At 53.7% G+C, this 22,501-nt stretch overlaps 2 protein-coding genes across 2 annotated transcripts; both read left to right on the forward strand.

The window, feature by feature from the left end:
- The first annotated feature begins 1,671 nt into the window (after window positions 1-1,671).
- Window positions 1,672-14,539, forward strand: NLRP12 (NLR family pyrin domain containing 12). The gene is made up of 10 exons (XM_039913393.1): window positions 1,672-1,951; window positions 3,195-3,284; window positions 4,184-5,924; window positions 6,749-6,919; window positions 8,482-8,652; window positions 9,120-9,290; window positions 10,801-10,971; window positions 11,499-11,669; window positions 12,451-12,621; window positions 14,174-14,539. The coding sequence occupies exons 1-10, from the start codon at window positions 1,672-1,674 to the stop codon at window positions 14,259-14,261; spliced, it is 3,225 nt and encodes a 1,074-aa protein (XP_039769327.1). The 3' UTR covers window positions 14,262-14,539.
- Window positions 14,540-18,864: 4,325 nt separating this feature from the next.
- Window positions 18,865-22,016, forward strand: LOC114814560 (zinc finger protein 667-like). Its single transcript, XM_029072910.2, has 4 exons — window positions 18,865-18,991; window positions 19,906-19,970; window positions 20,336-20,502; window positions 21,151-22,016. Exons 1-4 carry the CDS (start codon window positions 18,865-18,867, stop codon window positions 21,230-21,232), a joined length of 441 nt encoding a protein of 146 aa, XP_028928743.1. The 3' UTR covers window positions 21,233-22,016.
- Window positions 22,017-22,501: the final 485 nt, after the last annotated feature.

Consider the following 22,501-nt stretch of genomic DNA (forward strand, 5'->3'; position numbering starts at 1 on the left):
AAGAGGCGGAATCAGAGGCTTCCGGTTTCAGTTCCTTTTCCCCTCTGGGAATAGACTTTCCCTGGGCCGGTCTCAGGAAGGTGAGTAGTGAGGGGCAGGCGCTGGAGCTGGGGTTCGCTCGGGGGCTTCCAGGGAGGACACCCCCGCAGCGAGAGGTTCTCTGAGCTGGACAGGTGAGGTTCCTCTTTGGGGTTGGGGCTTGGGCCGAGGGAAGATGGAGCCACGAAGAGTGGGGTGGAGGGCTGGCATTCAGGTTGGGTTCGCGGTTAGGTTTGGGGGTGACGGCTTTCGAGTCCAGACTGCAATGGGTTTTTTGGATGAGGATTGGGGTTACTCGTTGGGATTAGGGTTGGGCTGAGGGTTAAGAAGAGGTTAGGGGAAAGGTTTAGGTTTGGGTTTCAGGGACGTTAACATGAGGGTTTCCGGAAGACGAGGATTTGCCTAACAGGGCATGTGTCTGTCTAAAGTGGCCTCGCCTCGACCTCTCCCCGTGCCCAAGACAGGGGACCCCAGAGCAGTGGGAGATGGAGAGCGGGTGGGGAAGCAGTATTTCATTTTGTGTTGTTTTTTTTTTGTAGAGAGGGGTCTCAATGTCTCAGAGAGGACTCCACCCCCAGTAGGATCCCCTCAAATATCGTAGAAGTTATCTCCCCCTGCCTTCCAGACATCCTCCCCCTGATGCGGCTGATCGCACTGCCTGACTTGGGGGCAGATGAGGCTGTGCTGAGAGTAGAGGTTCAAGAAGGAATTTTCCACCAGCCAGCCGCTGGGTTGAGTGAAGAACGGGATGGGCCAGAAACGGGAAAGTCTCCCCCCTCCAACACACCCTCTGGTGGGCTAGCCCCTGCTAGAGATCTGCGTCCAGGCTGGGCAGCCACCCTGGTAAAGGACACGGGGAGACCCGCAGAGCCCAGAGCAGAGCGTTAGCCGGAACGGAAATGTAGTAGTAATATTACTTACTAAACCCCCACTATGCTCAGAGCACTGCATTAAGCATTGGAAAAAAAAAATATTCACAAGTTAGAATTCAACACGGTCCCTGCCCTCCCAGGCTAAGAATAAGGTGGGGATATTACCACTCCTTGGAATGAGAGTTGAAAGAATCCACCAATCAATCGATAGCGTTTAGGAGAATGTTTGGGAAGATACAACAGTGTTAGTAGGTAGGATTCCTTTTTTTCCTTTATGGTGTTCACTAAGCTCTTACTGTGTGCTGAGCATTGCTCTAACACTGTGGTAGATACAAGGTAATCAGGTAATATCCCACATGGGTCTCATCGTTGTAATCTCCATTTTGCAGATGAGGTAACTGAGGCACAGAGAAGTTAAGTGGCTTGCCCAAGCAGTCAAGTGGAGAAACTGGAATTAGAACCCAGGTCCCAGGCCCATGCTGTATTCACTAGGCAATGCTGCTGCTCAGGCTATGCTGCTTCTCTGTTCTCAAGAAACTTATTGTCCAGTGTGGGAAGACAGATCCTAATAGTCCAAGAGGTTAGAGAGAGTGAGGATTTTAATCTCCCTTTTTCAGTGGGATTCCAAGATGCTTTATTAACATCGGGTTTGAGTGGACCGTCTGCCTCCACTCCACCTCCCAACCCTGTCTCCTCTACAGGTTCCTCTTTGGGGACCCTCGGCATCCACCATCTTGGATCCTTTTGGCCGGAGGCGGAGATGACATGTAGCATCCGCAGTCGACTGGCCGAGTACCTGGAAGAACTCCGGGACCCAGAGCTGCGGAAATTTAAGTTCCACCTGGAGGACTTGGCCCCAGCGGCGGGATGGGCCCCCATCCCCTGGGGCCGGACGGAGAAAGCCGATTCCCTGGACTTAGCCCATCTCCTGGTCGCCCATGTCGGAGAGCGGGGTGCCTGGGAGCTGGCGGTCCACGTATTTGAAAGGATACACAGGAAAGATCTGTGGGAGAGAGCCAGGGCAGAGGCGGAGGTGAGGGGTAAGTCGAGGCAGATAATTCCTGTTTAGTCAATGGTATTTTTTTGAGCTTTTACAGTGGGCAGAGCACTGTGCTGACCACTTGAGAAAATACGAGTTAATCGGCTCGATCCTTGCTCTCCCTCTAGACTGTGAACTCGTTGTGGGCAGGGAATGTGTCTGTTTATTGTATTCTCCCGAGCGCTCCAGAGAGTATAATTCAACAGAGGTAGTACCGACATACTCCCTCCCCACAGAGAGTTTCCAGAGAGTTTCCAGAGAGAGTCTAGAGGGGGAGATGGACATTAAACAGGAGTCAATTAATGGTGTTTATTGATTTATTTTAATGGTATTTGTCAGTCACTCTTCTAAACTCAGGGTTAGATACAAGGTAATCAGGCTGGACACAGTCCATGTCCCTCATGGGGCTCCAAGTCTTAATCCCCATTTTACAGATGAAGGAGCTGAGGCCCAGAGAAGCCAAGTGACTTGCCCAAGGTCACACAGCAGAGAAGTTGTGGAGTCGGGACTAGAACCCAGCTCCTTCTGACTCCCAGGCCCACACTCTATCCTCTAAACCATACCGCTTATTGAGTGCTTATTATGTGCAGAGCACTATCCTAAGTAGCAGTGTGGCTCAGTGGAAAGAGCCCGGGCTTGGGAGTCAGAGGTCATGGGTCCGAATCCCGCCTCTGCCACTTGCCACTTGTCAGTTGTGTGACTGTGGGCAAGTCACTTAACTTCTCTGTGCCTCAGGTACCTCATCTGTAAAATGAGAATTAACCGTGAGCCTCACGTGGGACAACCTGATGACCCTGTATCTCCCCCAGCGCCTAGAAGAGTGCTCTGCACATAGTAAGCACTTAACTAATACCAACATTATTATCCTAAGCTCTTGGGAGAGTATGAATTGACAAGAGTTGGTAGACACTTTCCCTCCCCGCGGTGAGTTTACAATCTAGAGAGGCAGACCAACATTAATTAATCAATCAGTGGTATTTATTGAGCACTTACTGTGTGCAGAGCACTTTACTAAGCACTTGGGAGAGTAGTAAGACTGTGAGCCCCGTGTGAGCAGGAACTGAGTCCAACCTGATTACCTTGTATCTATCCCGGCCCTTAGAACAGTGCTCGTCACATAGTAAGCGCTTAACAAATACCAAAATTATTATTATCATGATATAACAGAGTTAGTAGACATGTTCCTTGCCCATAAGGAGCTAAAGTTCCATGGTCTTCACTGGCTCCTCCTTCTGTCCCTTCAGATTCGTCGGGGTCGGTGTTGGGACGCCATTGGGAGCAGAGAAGAAGAGCAGAGCACCTGGTTGAGACCCACGAAGCCCAGGCGACGAGAGGTGAGTGACGGTGCCTTTGTCCACACAGGGGTTTTTATATCCAGGCTTAGCCTCTCCCGCGCTCTTAACACAGTGCTCTGCACACAGTAAATGCTCAGTAAATACAAAGCACTACTTCCTGAAATAGTGAAAGAATTGCTGAAAGAGCTGGCATTTTGGGAAGGTCTTAAAAGGTGGAGAGGGCTGAGGCTCCTCTATGTTCCCGTATATGGGAAGCAGCTTGGCCTGGGAGATGGAAAGAAAGTCGGAAAGTCATGGGTTCTAATCCCGGCTCCACCGTTTGTCTGCTGTGTGACCTTAGGCAAGTCACTTTACTCCTCTGTACTTCAGTGCCCTCATCTGTAAAATGGGGATTAAGCCTGTGAGCCCCACGTAGGACAGGGGCTGAATCCAACCCAACTATTTTGTATCTACCCCAGGGTTTTGAGCAGTGCCTGGCACATAGCAAGCGATTACCAAATACCATAATCATTATTAACTATTATTATTATCATTTGGGGAGGGAGTTCCAGGCCAGGGAAGCCTCACGAGGCAAGGACAGAGATCAGTCAGATGAGAGTAGGGCAATAAAAATAATACTTGTGGCATTTATTAAGCGCTGGCTATGTGCCAAGCACTGTTCTAAGCATTGGGGTAGATACAAGATAATCAGGTCCCACGTGGGACTCACAGTCTAAGTAGGAGGGAGAACTGGGATTGGATTCCCATTTTGCAGATGATGATGATAATAATAATGATGGTATTTGTTAAGCACTTACTACGTGCTAGGCACTGTACTAAGCACCGGGGTGGCCACAAATACATCCTGTTAAGGGAACTGAGGCACAGAGAAGTTAAGCGCTCGATGAATATCATCGATCAGTGGACGGATGGGTCGACCGACCACCCGCCGTGTTGACCCCTCGTCATCTCTCCCGATCCAGACCCCCGGGACGTGTACCGGGAGCACATCCGACGGAAGTTCCGGTTCTTCGAGGACCGTAACGCCCGCCCCGGGGAGTGTGTGAACCTCAGCCAGAGGTACACCCAGCTGCTGCTGATGGAGCGGCACCCCACCCCCCGGGATGCGGCCCCCGTGTCGCCGACCCCCCAGCGGGAGGACGCAGGGGCCCCGGAGCGCCAGCCCGGTCCCCTGCAGCTGGAGACCCTGCTGGAACCGGACGCCTCCTGGCCGGAGCCGCCCCGCACGGTGGTCCTGCGGGGGGCCGCGGGCATCGGCAAGTCCATGCTGGCCCGGAAGATCATGCTGGACTGGGCCGACGGCCTCCTGTACCGCGCCCGCTTCGACTACCTCTTCTACGTCAGCTGCCGGGAGATGAGCCGCGTGGGCCGCGGCAGCCTGGCCGGCCTGATCTCCGGCCGCTGGCCTCGGCGGGAGGCCCCGCTGGCGGACATCTTGCGGAGGCCGGAGAGGCTCCTCTTCGTCATCGACGGGTTCGACGAGCTCGGCCGGACACCCCGGAGGCCCCCGCCGGGCCGGCGGGCCGGCGGCTGGAAGGCCAAGATGCCCGTGGCCGGCCTCCTGGGCGGCCTGCTCGGGAAAGACCTGCTGCCCGAGGCGTCCCTGCTGATCACCACGCGGCCCGCGGCCCTGGCCCGGCTGCAGCCCCTGCTGGAGCAGCCTCGCCACGCCGAGATCCTGGGCTTCTCGCGGGCCGGCCGCCGGGACTACTTCCGCAAGTTCTTCGGGGACGGCCGGCAGGCCTCCCGGGCCTTGGGCTTGGTGCGGGACGTCGAGGCCCTCTCCGCCGTCTGTTTCGTGCCCCTGGTCTGCTGGATCGTCTGCACCTGCCTGAAGCAGGAGATGGAGCGCGGGGAGCCCCCGGGCCAGCCGTCCAAGACCACCACCGCCGTCTACGTCTTCTACCTCCTCAGCCTGCTGCGGCCGGACCCGGGCGGCTCCGGGCCCCGGGGTCGCCCCGTCCTGGCCCCGCTCTGCTCCCTGGCCGCCCACGGCGTCTGGGCCCGGAAGGTCCTCTTCGACGAGGGCGACCTGAGCCGGCACGGCCTGGCCGGCTCCGACGTCTCGGCCTTCCTCAACCTGAGCGTCTTCCAGAAGGACATCCACTGCCAGAGGCTGTACAGCTTCGTCCACCGGAGTTTCCAGGAGTTCTTCGCCGCCCTCTTCTACCTGACCGACGAGGGCGGGCGGGAGGGCGGGAGGGGCTCCCGCCACAGCGTGACCCGGCTCCTGGAGCACTATGGGAGATCGGAGACCGGCTACCTGGCCCTGACCGTGCGCTTCCTGTTCGGGCTCTTGAACGGGGAGAACAAGAGCTACCTGGAGCGGCAGCTTGGGTGTCCGCTCTCCCCCACGGTCAAGGGAGAGCTGCTGGCCTGGATCGAAGCCGGGGCTCGGATCGGGGGCCGGACCCTGGAGCGGGGGGCGTTGGACCTCTTCTCCTGCCTGTACGAGACCCAGGAGGAAGGTTTCATCCGGAGGGCGCTGGACCCCTTCCAGGTCATCGTGGCCTGTGACCTGTCCACCAAGATGGACCACGTGATCTCGGCCTTCTGCGTGGGGAACTGTCGGAACGCGTCTGTCGTCCACCTGGGCAGCGAAGAGTTCAGCTCGGAGGAGGCCGCGGAGGGTCAAGGGCCCGTGGGGACGGAGGGAACGCACCTCGGGGACCAGCCTCTGTCGCCGTAATTACCTGCGTCCCACCTCTTCGTCTCCCGCCGCTCCAAAGTGGAGGGTCTACCTGGGTCCTGTTAGATGGGGGTGTCCTCACCGGAAGACTCGGGGGGCTCACGGTTTCTGGGGCTCCCCTACCTAAATTGCATCTTTTCCCCTCTGGCCCGGATTTGGTTTTATCCAGATACTAGTAATTATATCCTCATCATCAACATCAATTATTATTACTGTACTTAACGCATGGGAGAGTTCAATATGACAGTAAACAGACACATCACTGACCACAACGATTTTACAGTCTGGGGGGCAGATGGACATTTATATAAATAAATAAACGACGGATATGAATATAAATGCGATGGAGCTGGGAGGGGGGATGAAAAAAGGGAGCGTGTTAGGGCGACGAAGAAGGGAGTGGGAGAAGAGGAAAGGTTTAGTCAGGGAAGGCCTCTTGGAGGAGAAGGGCCTTCAATAAGGCTTTGAAGGGAGGGGAGAGTCATTGTTGGTTATGAGGAGGGAGGGCGTTCCAGATCAGAGGCAGGATTTGGGCGAGTGGTCGGGGGAGAAATAGATGAGATCGAGGTATCTACCCCAGCACTTAGAACGGTGCCTGGCACACAGAAGCACTTAACAAAGTTTATTATTATTATGGAATACCATCGATTGATCGATTGATTGGAATGTACAGCTCTTAGACCGGACCCCGATCTCAGTATGAGCCAAGCTAAGGGACGGGTGTTTGGAGGTACTTGGCCAGCTCACCTCTCTCTCTCTCTCTCTCTCTCTCTCTCTCTCTCTCTCTCTCTCTCTCTCTTTCCCCTCCCTGCAGTGTGGAGAAGTGTTGGCTGCCGGACACCTACTGTGAGCATCTCTCCTCGGCCCTGAGGACCAACCAGAACCTAGCGGAGCTCGTCCTCGATCGCAACGCCCTGGGAAACCGGGGAGTGAAGCTGCTCTGTCAGGGCCTGGGACATGCCAACTGCAAACTGCAGAACCTGGGGTGAGTTTCGGCTGCGTCCTTCTCTTCTGCTGCCCCGAAGAACCCTGCCCGGGTTGATCCGCCCCACCCTGCTAGACTCTGGCCGGTGGATTTATATATATATATAAATCTCTGGGAGATACTCCCCAGTTCTCCCAGAGAGGTATTTTTTTTTTACGGTATTTCTTTAGCATTTACTATGTGCCGGGCACTGTACTAAGCACTGGGGTCGATACAAGCTAATCAGGTTGGACACAGTCCTGCCATCACCCTTCACCCTTGAGGGCAGGGATCTCGACTACCAACTCTGTGGCAGTGTATCAATGAATCGATCCACATTTATTGAGCGCTTACTGTGTATAGTGCTCTGTGCTAAGTGACTGGGAGAGTACGTTATAATAGGGTTGATAGACACGTTCCCTGCCCGCAAGTTTACAGTCTAAAGGAGGTGTATCCTCCCAAGCACTTCATTCATTCATTCTTTCATTCAATCGTATTTATTGAGCGCAGAGCACTCTACTAAGCACTCGGGAAAGTACAGTACAACAATAAACAGTGACATTCCTGCCCACAGGGATTTTACAATCTAGCGGACTTCCCCCTGCAACTAGCATCGCGTAGTGGACAGAGCATAGGGTTGGGAGTCAGAAGATGGTGGATTTTAATCCTGGCTCTGCCATTTGTCGGCTCTGTGACCTTGGGCAATCACTTCGCTTCTCTGTGCCTCAGTTACCTCATCTGTAAAATGGGGATTGAGACTGTGAGCCCCAGGTGGGGTAGGGACTGTGCCCAACCCGATTTTTTTGTAGCCACCCTAGTGCTTAAAATAGTGCCTGGCACTTAGTAAGCACTTAAAAAAACACACAATTATTGTTAAGCGCTTATTGCAGTTTCCTCCGGACAGAAGGTGCTTAATAAATATCACTGATTGACTGAAACCACCCCCCCATAGGAAAACTCGTATGGTTCTTATTCTCAGTGTTTGACATCACACACATACATGTCCACACACAGAGGCACATGCATGCACATACTATGGGACTCTGTAGTAATTAGTGGCGTTTTCTGAGCACCTACTCTGTGCCTAGTACTGTAGTAAACGCTTGGGAGAGCTCAAGAGAGTTTATCCCTCAAGGTTGGCCTCTAGACTGTTAACTCAATGAGGACAGGGAATGGGTCTGTTTATTGTTAGATTGTATTCTCCCAAGCACTTAGTACAGTGCTCAGCACACAGTAAGCGCTTAATAAATACTATTGAATGAAAGAAGGAAGCACTCTGATAATCAGCCCAGCCCCACAACACTTAGCTAAATGTTTCCCTTTACTGTAATTTATTTTAATGTCTCTCTCCCCCTGTAGACTTTAAGCTCCTTGAAGGCCGGGATCATGTCTATCAACTCTATATATGGTATTTTCCTAAGTATTTAGTACAGTGCCCTGTACACAATAAGTACTCAATAAATGCCATCGATTAGGGAGTACAGTAGAGTTAGTATCAATCAATTGAAGAGGGGGTAGTGAACGTTTCTAGGCTGAAAGCAAAGAGTGGACTGCCTGACCCCCGCTGACCCTCTCGTTGGCAGCTTGAAGAAATGCCGCTTTTCAAGCGCGGCCTGTCAGGACATCTCTTCCGCGCTCAGCGCCAACCAGAACTTAGTGATGATGGATCTGAGTAACAATGCCCTGGAGGATGTCGGTGTCAAGCTGCTCTGTGCGGGGCTGAGACACCCGAAATGCCGGCTCCAGTCGCTCCAGTAAGTTGGATGAGGGGTTTTTTTGGAGAAACAAGGAGCTCAATATACATCCCTTCCCGGCCGGGGGATGCTGTTAGAGCACAAGGGTGAACCAATATGAGTCTCCTCAATGGGTCACTCTCTCTCTCTCTGTCTATTTATATCTACCTCTCTGCCTCTCTCTTCCCCTCTCCCTCTCTCCATCTCTCTGTCCCTCTCTTTCTCTCCCTCCTCTCTCTCCATCTCTTTCCCTCCCCATCCTTCCCTCCTTCTCTTCTCCTCTCTCTCTCCCTCTCCTCATCTCTGTCCCTCTCTTTCCCTCTCCCCCCCATCTCTGTCCCTCTCATTCTCTCCCTCCTCTCTTTCCCCTTCCCTCTTTCTCTCCCCATCCCTCCCTCTTCTCTTTTCCTCTCTCTCTCCCTCTCCCCATCTTTCTCTCTTCCTTTCTTTCCCTTTCCCCTTCTCCCCTCTCTCTCCCACGGCCACAGGTTGAAAAAGTGCTACTTCAGCTGGGCCGCCTGTGAGGATCTCTCCTCCGTTCTCAGCACCAACCCCCACCTGATGGAACTGGACCTGACGGGCAATGCCTTGGGTGATGCGGGGGTGCAGCTGCTGTGTGTGGGAATGAAGCAGACATCTTGTCGGCTGAAGACGCTATGGTCAGAGCTCGCTCCATTCTCCATGCTGATGGGAATCAACCATGGGCGGGTGGAGAGATTAAGGGGGGCTGGAAATCCAGACATCCCAGTAGGGATTGCTCCTCAGGAGTTCTCCTGTGAGGGTGTTTCCTTGGAATAATAACAGAATTTGTTGAGGATTTGCTATGTGCCAAACACAGTATTAAACACTGAGGTGCAGCAGTGATGTCCATATCTGTAATTTATTTATTTGTGTTGGTGTCTCTCTCCTGCCACTAGACTGCAAACTCATTGTGGGCAGGGAATGTAATAGTTTTTTGTCGTATTGTACTCTCCAGAGAACTAAGTACAGAGCTCTGCACAGAGTAAGTGCTCAATAAATATGATTGAATGAATTGAATGAATGACTACAAGATAATCAAGTAATTATCAGAAAGGTTGATTATCAAGTAATTATCAGATAATCAGTCTCTTTCCCACATGGGGCTCATGGTCTAAGGAGAACACACATCACATTTCCATTTTACAAATGAGGAACTGAGGCCCAAAGAAAGAGCCTGGGCCTGGAAGTCCGAAGGATCTGGGTTCCAATCCCAGTTCAACCACCTGTCTGCTGTGTGACCTTGGACAATTCACTTCACCTCTCTGAGCTTCAGTTAACTCATCTGTAAAATGTTGATTACGACTGCAAGCCTCATGTCTGACATAAATTCGATTCAACCCTGAGTAGATTATATCTACCCAGCCCATAATGCAGTACCAGGCGCATAGTAAGCACTTAACAAATGCCATAAAAAAAGAGGAAATTATGCTTCGTTGATTTCCCTTCATTCAGTAAGTTGTATTTACTGAGCACTTATTGAGTGCAGAGCACTGTACTAAGTGCTTAGGAAACTACAACATACAGAGTCGATGCACACATTCCCAGCCACAACGTGGTCACGGTCTAGAGGGGGAGATGGGGATAAATGGGGATAAAGACCGTGAGCCGCACTTGGGACAACCTGATTACCTTGTGTCTGCCCCAGGGCTTAGAACAGTGCTTGGCACCTAGTAAGCACTTAACAAATACCATAGTTAATAATAATAATAATAATAATGATACGGTCCTCGACCCACATGCGGCTCACAGTCTCAGTCCCCATTTTCCAGATGAGGTAACCGAGGAGTAGAGAAGTGAAGATTTGCCCAAGGTCACCCAGCAGAGCCAGGAGAATCAGCGTGGCTTAGTGGCAAGAGCCCGGGCTTGGGAGTCAGAAGTTGTGGGTTCTAATCTTGGCTCCGCCACTTGTCTGCTGTGTGACCTTGGGCAAGTCACTTAGCTTCTCTGGTCCTCAGTTACCCCATCTGTAAAAATGGGAATTAAAAAATGTGAGCCTCAAATGGGACAATCTGATTACCCGGTATCTACCCAAGCCCTTAGAACAGTACTCGGCACATAGTAAGCGCCTAACAAATACCATAATTATTATTAGAGCCTAGGTTCTTCTCCACTAGGCCACACGGCTTGATTTGTCTTTATCCTCTCCAGGCTAAAGATCTGTCACCTCACAAGGGCCTCCTGCATGGAGCTGGCTTCCGTTCTCAGCGTGGACTGCAGCCTGACGGAGCTTGATTTGAGTCTGAATGATCTGGAGGATGCGGGAGTTCGCCTACTCTGTGAGGGACTTGGCCAGCCCAAGTGCAAACTGCAGAAGCTCCGGTACACGCGTTGCTTTCTCCTTAAATCTCTTCTGCGGGGGATGGGGATAACGATAATAATAAAAATTGTGGTATTTGTCAAGCCCTTGCTATTCCTAGACTGTGAGCCCGTTGTTGGGTAGGGATTGTCGCTTCCGAATTGTACTTTCCAAGCGCTCAGTACGGTGCTCTGCACACCGTAAGCGCTCGATAGATACCGTTGAATGAATGTGCCACGCCGGGGTGGATGTCAGCAAATCGGGTTGGGCGCAGTCCCATGTGGGGATCACAGTCTCAATCCCCACTTTACAGATGAGGTAACTGAGTAACAGAAGTTGTGATAACAATAGTAATAATAATAATCATAACGATGGCATTTGTTAAGTGCCAAGTGCCAAGCACTAGTCATTCTACCCCCCCCCGGGATTCTGCCTCCTCCGGCCCTTGGTAAGTGCACCTGAGGCCCAAGAGCCACTGCCCGCGTAGAAGACGCTGAGAGTGCGCTTGTCCCCCCCGCCCCGTCCCCCCATCTCTCGGTCCGTCCTTCAGGTTGGGGATTTGCCGGCTGACGTCAGCTGGCTGCGGGGCCGTCTCCACGGCCCTCGGGGCCAACGGCCACCTCAAGGAACTGGACCTGAGCTTCAACGACCTGGGGGACGTCGGAGCCCAGCAGCTCTGTGACGGGCTGAACCACCCCAACTGCAAACTGCAGAAGCTCTGGTGAGTTCCTGGAGGATGGGTGGGATGGGAAGAGGAGGGGAGGGAGTCCGCCCGACAACTGTTCCCTGGCCTGGGAGGGTTAAGTATGAATCGGGCACTGGGAAAGAGGGGCTGGGAGCCTCAGGCCTTCAGCTGAGGTGGGATGCAGCCCTGCCGATTATCCTCCTCTGGAAAATCCGTTGGGATGGAGGGCTTGCGTGTGCGTGTGTGCATGTGGTATTCGTTAAATCCTCACTCTGTGCCAGGCACTGTACTAAGTGCTGGAGTAGAGACAAGCTAATGGGGTTGGACACGATCCCTGTCCCACATGGGGCTCACAGTCTCAATCCCCATTTTACAGGTGAGGGAAATGAGATCCAGAGAAGTGAAGTGACTTGTCCAAGATCACCCAGCAGATAGGGCACGGATCAGGAAGTCAGAAGGTCATGGGTTTTAATCCTGGCTCCACCACTTGTCTGCTGTGTGACCTTGGGCCAGTCTCTTCACTTCTCTGGGTCTCAGTGACTTCATCTGTAAAAAATGGGGATTAAGAGCGTGAGCCCAATGTGAGATAGGGACTGTGTCCGACACGATCAACTTGTATCTACCCCAGTGCTTAGAACTGTGCTCGGCACATAATAAGCATTTAACAAGTACCATAATTATTAAATAGCGGCGTCAAGATTAGAACCCAAGTCCTTCAGATTCCCAGGCCGGTGCTTCCCTGCTCTTGACCTAGAATAAGCGCTTAACAAACACCGTAATAACGTGACATTTCCGTGAATCTTTCATTCCCCCACAGGTTGGACAGTTGCTGTCTCACTGCCGTTGCCTGTGAGAGTCTTTCTTCGGTCCTCGCCAAAAATCAGACTCTGACCAAACTGTATTTGACCAACAACGCCCTGGGCGACGCCGGAGTCGGCCTGTTGTGCGAGAGACTGAAACAGCCAACGTGCAAACTGCAGACGCTCTGGTACAAAGCTGCTTGTTTCCTTTAACAGTTAATCAATCAATCAATCAATCCATCAGTGGAGCAAGGGGAACCTAGTGGAAAGAGTTTGGGTCTGGGAGTCAGGGGCCCTGGGTTCTCTTCCCGGCTGCACCGGATGTCTGCCGTGTGACCTTGGTCAAGAACTCGCCTCTAGACTGTCTGTTATGTTGTTATATTGTATATTGTGTTATACTGAGCACTTAGTATGGTGCTCTGCACACAGCAAGCGCTCAATAAATACGATCGACCGACTTCTCTTCTCTGTGCCTCAGTTCCCTCATCTGTAAGAGGGAGATTCAATCCCTGTTCTCCCTCCCTGTGTGGGACCTGATTATCCTATATCTACCCCAGAGCTTATTACAGTGCTTAGCATATAGTAAATGCTTACGAAATACCACCATTCCTATTGATCAATCAGGCATCCCATCAATCCACGGTATAATTATTAATAATAACAATAATAATAACTACAATAATAATATTAAGGGTATTTGTTAAGCCCTTACTATATGCCCAGCACTGTTCTAAGGGCTGGGGTAGATGCCAAGTTATCAGTTTGGACGCAGTCCCAGTCCCACATGGGGCTCCAAGTCTAGGTCGAAGGGAGTAGGATTTAATCCCCCATTTTTGCAAGTGAGGAAACTGAGGCCCAGAAAAGTTAAGTGACTTGTCCAAGGTGATATAGATGGCAAGTGTTGGAGCTGGGATGAGGGCGCTTGGGAGAGAACAATGCACTATCACTGGTGAGTGACTTCTTCAAAAACGGCCATATATATTCCCATTTAGGGATCGTGTCTGCTAACGCCGTTGCCCTGCACTCTCCCCATAGCTCAGCAGAGTGCTCTGCACAGAGTAGAGACTCAATAAATACAATTGATTAATTGTTTAGACATTTGTATGCTAGCTCAATGTGCCTTCAGTCAATCAATCAATCACATTTATTGAAATCCTGTTGGGGGTAGAACACTCTACTAAGCCCTTGAGAACACGATAGAGTAAGTAGATAATGTTCTATGCCCTTAAGATGATTCCAGTCTAGCTTACAATTCACTGTTGGCTACCCCAGTGCTTAGCAGGATGCTTGGCACTTACTTTGTGGTTAATAGACACCATAATTATTATTATTATTATTATTCATTCATGTCTGTGTTCATGGCTCCATCCTCCTCCCTGCTGAGCTTCTAGTACACTTGCTGCCATAGCAGAGAGATAATAATAATAGTATTTGTTAAGCACTTACTATGTGCCAAGCCCTGTGTCAGGCGCTGGGGTAGATACAAGGTAATGAGGTGGTCTCACATGGGGCTCATAGTCTTAATCCCCATTTTACAGATGAGGTGACTGAGACACAGAAGTGAAGTGACTTGCCCCAAGCCACACAGCTGACAAGTGGAGGAGCGGGGATTAGAACCCACTAGTAGACACAATCCCTGCCCTCAAGGAGTTTACAGTCTAGCAGAAATGGAGGGCGCGTCATACAATCCCAAGAAGAACAATGGGGGATGAGGCCCTGATTCTTTCTGCATCTCCTCAGGTTGTTTGGGATGGAGCTGAAGGCGGAGACCCAGAACGCTCTGGCCGCTCTTCGCAGGACCAAGCCCCACTTGGACATCGGCTCCTGAACCCACAGCCCCGCAAGTCCCCTCGCAGCAGCGGAGGGCGGGACTGGGGGGAGATTTCGGGCACTCGCGGGAGGCCGTGGAGGAGGGAGAGGGAAAGGAGAGCAGAAGGGTCCTTCCTGCAGAAGGCCGAGAGATTACGTTTGTGCACGGGTACGTCCGCGCCCTAAGACAAGATGCCCACTTTCCCCTCTCCCGCTGGTTTCCTCTGCTCCTTGGAAATGCCAATTGACCGGAGGTTTTTTGTTTTTTTCATGTTTTATTAAAAAGTCTTTTCTAAATTCACCCGTTTCCATCACTTCTACCCCTGCAACCGCTGAAGCCACTTGGGCATAAGGGATGTGGGTACTTCTTGCCCTGTGGAGGTTGGAGACAGTCGATCAATTATATCCACTGAGCACTTACTGCGTGCAGAGCACTGTACTGAGCATGATGATGATGATGATGATGTATTATTAACACCAACTTCCCCTGCAGCCTGTTCACCTTCGACCGGCCCGAAGGATTCAGAGAAGTGTAGTGCAGAATGCTTGAGGTTACTGGAAAATATTCCCGATTTTTGTGATCTGGAATTGAGCGTGATCTGGAATTGAGCGATCACCGGCCTTGCTCGGCTGTCAGAGGGAATGGTGGGATGGGTAATAATAATAATAATAGCTCTTGTTAACCACTTATTAAATGCCAAGCACTGTTCTGAGAGCTGGGGTAGATACAAGTTAATCAGGTTAGACACAGTCCCTATCCCACATGGGGCTCACCCTCTTAATCCCCATTTTACAGCTGAGGCAACTGAGGACCAGGGAAGTTAAGTGACTTACCCAAGGTCACCCAGCAGACAAGTGGCAGAGGCAGGACTAGAACCCACATACTTCCGGCTCCGCCACTTGTTCCCGGCTCCGCCACTTGTTCCCGGCTCCGCCACTTGCCCGTTGTGTGATCTTGGGCAAGCCAGTTCACTTCTCTGTACCTCAGTTACCTCATCTGGAAAACGGGGATTCAAAGTGTGAGCCCCACATGGGACAACCTGATCCCTCTGCATCTATCCCAGAGCATAGAACAGTTCTTGGCACATAGTAAGTGCTTAACAAATACCATCGTTATTATTAACTCCCAGATCCGTGCTCTATCCACTAGGCCACGCTCCTCACAGTCGTATAATATCCCAGAGCTCTGAGCTCCTGTGGGAAAACCTCTTAGAAGAAGGAGATTATTGTTATATAGTACTCTCCCAAGCGGTTTATACAGTGCTCTGCACACAGTAAGAGCTCAGTAAATGTGAATCAAGTAATGGATGGATGAATGAATGGATGAATGCATGAATGGATGGATGGATAGATGGATGGATGGATGATAATAATAATAATGACGGCATTTGTTAAGCGCTTACTATGTGCAAAGCACTGTTCTAAGTGCTGGGGAGGATACAAGTTGATCAGGCTGTCCCACGTGGGGCCCACAGTCTAATGCCCACTTTACAGATGCCCATTTTACAGATGAGGTAACTGAGGCCCAGAGAAGTGAAGTGACTTGCCCAAAGTCACACAGCTGACAAGCGGCAGAGCCGGGATTTGAACCCATGACCTTTATTTTTATTTTGTTAATGAAATGTACATCGCCTTGATTCCATTTAGTTGCCGTTGTTTTTACGAGATGTTCTTCCCCTTGACTCTATTTATTGCCATTGTTCTTGTCTGTCCGTCTCCCCCGATTAGACTGTAAGCCCGCCAAAGGGCAGGGACTGTCTCTATCTGTGGCCGACTTGTTCATTCCAAGCGCTTAGTACAGTGCTCTGCACATAGTAAGCGCTCAATAAATACTATTGAATTGAAAATTGAATTGACCTCTGACTCCCCAGCCCGGACTCTTTCCACTGAGCCACGCTGCTTCTCGCATCCATGAATGGATGGATGGATGAATGGATGAATAAATGGATGGATGGATGGATGGAGGGAGGGAGGGAGGGAGGGAAGGAAGGAGGGATGAATGGAGGGAGGGAGGGAGGGATGAATGGATGGGTGGAGGGATGAATGGATGGGTGGATGGATGGATGGATGGATGGATGGATGGATGGATGGATGGATGGATGGGATGAATGAATGAATGGGATGAATGAATGAATGAATGAATGAATGAATGAATGAATGAATGGGACTAATGAATGAATGGGATGAATGGATGGGTGGATGGATGGATTCATGGATGGATGGATGGATGGATGGATGGATGGATGGATGGATGGATGGGATGAATGGATGGATGGGATGAATGGATGAATGGGATGAATGAATGAATGGGACTAATGAATGAATGGGATGAATGGATGGATGGATGGATGGATGGATGGATGGATGGATGAATGAATGCTCCCCCCCGCCCCCAGTAGGAGGGGAAGCGGAAACCAGGGACGGTAGGGCCCGCCTACCGTCCCCATGGCAACGGCGAAGCGTCGGGGCCCGTCTCGGCCGGCCGCGGGGGAGCCTGGGAAAGGGAGTCCGCGCGGGCGCCGGAGGGGGCGGGAGCCCGCCTCCGCGGGGGCTGCCGGGAAATGTAGTCTGGCCGCCCGGCGCGCATGTGCGGACCACCCGCCCCCATCCCTTGAACCTCGGGGTTGGAGGTGAGAGGAGAGGGCGTGGGGGGGGCCGGGGGGAGGCGGGAGAAGGGGACGCCTGGGGCCCGGGCCGCGGAGGCGGGAAAAACCTGCCCGGGGGTGCGGGGTGGGGGGGGGGGAGGGAGGGGGGAGCCGCGCGCTGATTGGTCCGTCAGCCCCAAGCCCCGCCCACGGCCCCGGGGGGGGAGGGCGGGGAGAGGCAGGACCCGGCGGCCGCCAGGGGGCGCCAGGGCCCGGGGCCGCCACCACCAGCGTCGTCATGGGATTGCCTAAGCGCTTACTGGGTGCCAAGCACTGTCCTAAACGCTGGGGGAAATAAAGGGCTATCGGTGGCCCGGGGCCCACACTCTTAATCCCCATTTTGCAGTTGAGGTCACTGCAGCAGCCTGGCTCGGTGGAAGGAGGTCATGGGTTCTAATCCCCACCCCTGCTCGGCTGCGTGACTTGGGGCAACTCACTTCACTTCTCTGGGCCTCACTTCCCTCAACTGGAAGATGGGGATTAAGACCTGATGACCTTGTATTCCCCCCCCACCCCAGCGCTTAGAACAGTGCTTGGCACAGAGTAAGCGCTTAACAAATACCAACATTATTAAGCACAGAGAAGCTAAGGGACCTGCCCAAAGTCACACAGCTGACAAGTAGGGGAGGCGGGATTCGCACCCCTGACCTCCGACTCCCAAGCCCGGGCTCCTTCCACTCAGCCACGCTGCTTCTCAAGGAACCTGGGACCCCAGAAGAGCCACCCAGCATTTCCGGCAAGGATAAACAACTCCGATTTATCCCTGAGACTCCTTTCTCATCTTATTACTAATAATAATGATGGCATTTGTTAATAATAATTATTATTGCGGCATTTGTTAAGCGCTTACTACGTGCCAGGCACTGGACTGAGCGCTGGTGCGGATCCAGGCAAATCAGGTTGGACGCAGTCCCCGCCCCACGCTTAGTACAGTGCTTTGCACACAGTAATAATACAATTAACAATAATGATGATGAGGGAACTGAGGCACAGAGAAGTGAAGTGACTTGCCCAGTGTCGCACAGCAGACGAGTGGTGGAACTGGGATTCGGTTCCAGGGGCTTAGATGAGAATTAGATTGGATTCCAGAAGAAGCTGGATTCTGATCGCGGCTTTGCCACTTGTCTGCTCTGTGACCTTGGGCGAGTCGCTTCACTTCTCTGGCCCTCAGTTACCTCATCTGTGAAATGGGAATTGCAACTGTGAGCCCCATGCGGGACAGGGACTGTATCCAACCCAATTTGCCTGTATCCATCCCAGCACTTAATACAGTGCCTGGCACACAGTAAGCGCTTAATAATACCAACACCACTGTTATTATTATTATTATCATCATATTATTATTAACAATAGGGTAGAGATGGGTTTCTAAAGGGGGAAAATTTAAGATTTTTAAACCGTGGGGATGGATGACAAGGGAGGATAAATGTTAATGTCTACTCTTGGGGCCGTAATTGTGGACCAGGTGGACATTTGGTCTGACTTTGTATAAAACATTCGTCCTTTCTGCCCTGCTGGTGGGCCGGGGGTAAGAGAATGGGAACTGGGTGACCTGTATTCTGGCCCCGATGATCGATCGATCGTTTGATCGATCGATTGATTACGATCTGGGTTCTTGCCCCGGTTCGACCTTCAGTACCTTGCGCCGCGCTCAGCGGGGCCCCAGTAAATACCATCCGAAGTCACTCAACATTTAAGAACGAAATCTCCAGGCCGGAGTCTTCCCGGCTTTCCACTGGCACTCCCCTCCCTCCTCCTTCAGGCCCCCACGTCCCTCCCTTCCTCCCCGCCTCTGCCCAGCCCGTTATTCTTTCAGTCGTATTTATTGCGCGCTTACCGTGTGCAGTGTGTCGCACTAATCGCTTGGGAGAGGACAGTATAAGAATGCGGACACAACCCCTGCCCACAACGAGCTTATAGTCGGTTCTGTCCCCAGGCTGCGGGAAGGCCCCGGCCTCGTCCCTCCCGCGGGCCGCCATGGCAGTGACGTTCGCCGACGTGCTGGTGCGGTTCTCCCGGGACGAGTGGGGGCTGCTGGGCCGGCCCCAGAAGGAGCTCTACCGGACCGTCATGAGGGAAAACTACCGGACCGTGGTGTCCGTGGGTGAGGATGACCCCCCCCGCCGCCTCCTCTTCTTCCACACAGCCGGCCCTCGGCTACTCGTCGAAATCTCGCCACAGATCCAAGCCCTGCCCCCACCGGCCTGGTGGGCTCAGACAAGTCGCTTGACCTCTCTGGGCCTCGGTTTCTTCATCTGTAAAATGAAGTGACCATCCCTGCTCTCCCCAACTCCCTCTGATTGCTATCCCTATGCCTCCGGTCTGAGTATCCCGTTTCTGCCTCAGTGCTCACCTCAGCGTATGACACTTGAGAGAGTCATAATAATTGTGGAATTCATTAAGCACTTACTATGTGCCGGGCACTGTACTAAGTGCTGGGGTGGCGTCAAGCAAATCGGGTTAGAAACAGTCCAACGTAACGGACACATTCCGTGCCCGTGACGAGCTTACGGTCTAGAGGGGGAGATAGACATTAATATAAAGGAATAGATGACAGATACGGTCATAAGTGGTGTGGGGCTGGGAGGGGGGATGAATAAAGGGCAAGGAGACGCAGATGGGAGCGGGAGGAGAGGAAAGGAGGGCTCAGTCAGGGAAGGCCTCTCGGAGGAGTTGGGCCTTCAATAAGGCTTTGAATGGTGGGAGAGTAATGGACTCTCAGTTATGAAGAGGGAGAGCGTTTCCAGGCCAGAGGCAGGACGTCGGCGAGAGGTCAGCGGCAAGACAGGTGAGATGGAGGTTAAGCGAGAAGGTTGGCATTAGAGGAGCGAAGTGTGTGGGCTGGGCTGTAGTAGGAGAGTAGCCAGGTGACGTAGGAGTGGGCAGGGTGAGCGCTTTAACGGCAAAACTCGAAGCCCTCCCGGCCCCAGGAGAGACTCTATGGGACCCCTACGCCTCAGCTGCCCCCCAACCTGTCCTCGGATCAGAAAGAACTCTCTGGGGCCCTTCGCCCCCAAGGCCGGGCACAGGAACAAGACACTGGTACCCGCCCGTGGGTGGAGCTGGAGGATGCCCGGGGGAGGGCCGGTCTCTCACGTTGCTTCTCTCCTTTCATGAAGGCCTGGCGGCCCCCCTAGGCCCCGCCCCCCCCCCAGGAGAGGGGTCCCAGTGAGCAGGAGACACTGTCGGGCAGACCCCAGGTGAGCTCAAGATTCCTCCGTCCTTCCTCTCCCTGCCGGAAGCTTCAAATGCCCTCCCCCTGCACCGACAGGCCTAGCCCAGACCCCCGCAGAAGAGGGAGCCTCCCTCTGCGTCGCTCCCCGTCCCCGGTCTCTGGACTGTGGCACTGGGCCTAGGGTGGGGAGGGTGGGTCTCGTCCCGAGGGCCCCGGCCGATGGTGGGGGAGAGGGGGCCGCGGAGCCAAAGCCGGGGGCCGGTGCCGTTGCAGGGGCCGGTGACGTTCGCGGACGTGGCCGTGCGCTTCTCCCAGGAGGAGCTGGAGCGGCTGAGCCCGGAGCAGCGGCAGCTCTACGGCGACGTCATCTGGGAGAACTACAAGAACGCCGTGTCGCTGGGCGAGGACCTCGCTTTTCGTGGGGCCGCGGCGGCGGCAGGGTTAGAAACCCCTCAGCGGCGGGGGCGGGGGGGTCTCCGTATCTCCACCGCCCCCTTCCACCCATCCCCGGCCACGTCCCTCCGACCTATGACCCGGAGACACCCCGGGCCCACGGCGGTCGAGGCGGGGAGAGTCTGGGAGAGAGACTGAGGAGAGAAATGGTGGGGAGGCCCACCGAGTGAGGGTTCGGGGTTAGCGACGGAGAAAGGAAGACTACACAAGAGACTTTTCCTTCTCACCCCTCCCCGCAAGCTTCCTCCCCTCTCCGGAGACTCTCCTGTAGGCAGAGTCTCCATTTCCCCACTGGCCGCCGTGTGGGTCCCCCACCACTCTGGTTTCCCGCTGGAGTCGTGGGGTCCCGTCCCCCCCGGGAAGGCCCTGCTCGGATCCCCAACGCCGCCCCCGACTCTCCCCTCTGAGAGCCAGTTTCAGATCCCCACCCTCCCCTGCCCGTGTCCTTCCACCCTCCCCTCTGGCTCCTCCTTTGAGATGGCAGATATTTCGCCCGCGGGCACCCTCCGTTGGCCCCCTGCCCACATGCACACACATGCAAAAGTGCACCCCCCCCCACACGACACACACATACACCCCCCTCCACACCTGCCCGGCCTCCCCCAGCATCCCCGTGGCTTCTCTCTTTGTTACAGACGCCACCCGGATGGAGAGAAGTACCACCGAGGATCAGGAGGAAGGTGCCAAGAATGCCAACCCGCGGGGCACGGCCCCTAACGACCCCGGAGGGAGGAAGGAGCGGCTCGCGAGTATCGGGACGGAGACTCCGAGGGGGTCCCCAGCGGGCCGAAGGGGACCGCCTCCTCCGCCGGACCGTGCCGGGCTTGGGAAGAACCGTGGCCGGCAGCCCTCCCTCGCCTACCACCGAGGCCGGAGCCGGGGGGTCCCTCCCGCTGCCCACCGCAGGCTCCTAAGCTGAGGGAGCGGAGTGGCGGCCGACGAACTCGACTGGGGGTAGAACGGTGATGACGGGGAGCAGGCCGGGAAAGAAGCAAGGCTCCCAGAAGAAAACGTCTGCCCCTCCTTCTCTCTCTCCTTCCTCATCCGGAACCGTTCCAGCGGAGCCCGGGGCCCTCTGAGAGCGGGAGCTTGGCCACTGAAGCATTAGACATCTCCCTGGACTTTGGGAGCAGGGGGCGTCCCCCGAGTCGTTCCTTCGGCCCTCCGGGGTCCAGCTGGGTATCAAGGGAGCACGTTGCCCAGTGGTGATTTGACCCTTGAGCTTCCCCGACCCCTTTTCCCATGGGACCCGGGCCAGCGGTCCCCGGCGTCCCCTGCCTTCGTACCCCAAAGACGACGCGTTCCACCTTCCAGCGGACGCCACGTTTTGCTGCAACCTTTGGTTTCTGCCCACAAATCCCCCCCGTGGCAGATTTGAAACTAACTTTCCACGGAAAGGGAGAGATGCCTACATAGACTCGGAGGGGTCGGGGCTGTGGGGGGAGATCAGGAAGCGAATTGGAGGAGGAGCTGCGGCAATAAAGTGTTGACCCCCGTGTTCGCCGATGGTCAGTATCGGACGCTCACTGCCCAGGGGAACCCGCTAGACCTGCTCGATCGCCGGGGTCACGACCCTAGGTTCGGATCGGAGAAACAACTCTAGGCAAATACCGTCAAGCGCCTTGAGAAGCAGCATGGCCTAGTGGATAGAGCACGGGCCGGCGAGTCAGAAGGAATGGATTCCTTCCTCTGACTGTTTGCCAAAATACACGAGAGGGTGTGTAGAGGAGGGAGCCAGTTTATATGGCGGATGGATCCCGAGCCTGTGTAACGGTATTGATATGGGGATGGGGACGTCTGCCCTGGTTGCAAAAGACAGAATTACATTCATCCACTCAATCATATTTATTGAGCTCTTACTGGGTGCAGAGCACTGTACTGAGCGCTTGGAAAGTACAATTCAGCAACAGAGACAACCCCTACCCAACAACGGGCTCACAGTCTAGAAGGGGGAGACAGACAGCAAAACAAGTAGACAGGCATCAA

The sequence above is a fragment of the Ornithorhynchus anatinus genome, chromosome 10 (assembly GCF_004115215.2).
Source record: "Ornithorhynchus anatinus isolate Pmale09 chromosome 10, mOrnAna1.pri.v4, whole genome shotgun sequence".
NCBI lineage: Eukaryota > Metazoa > Chordata > Mammalia > Monotremata > Ornithorhynchidae > Ornithorhynchus > Ornithorhynchus anatinus.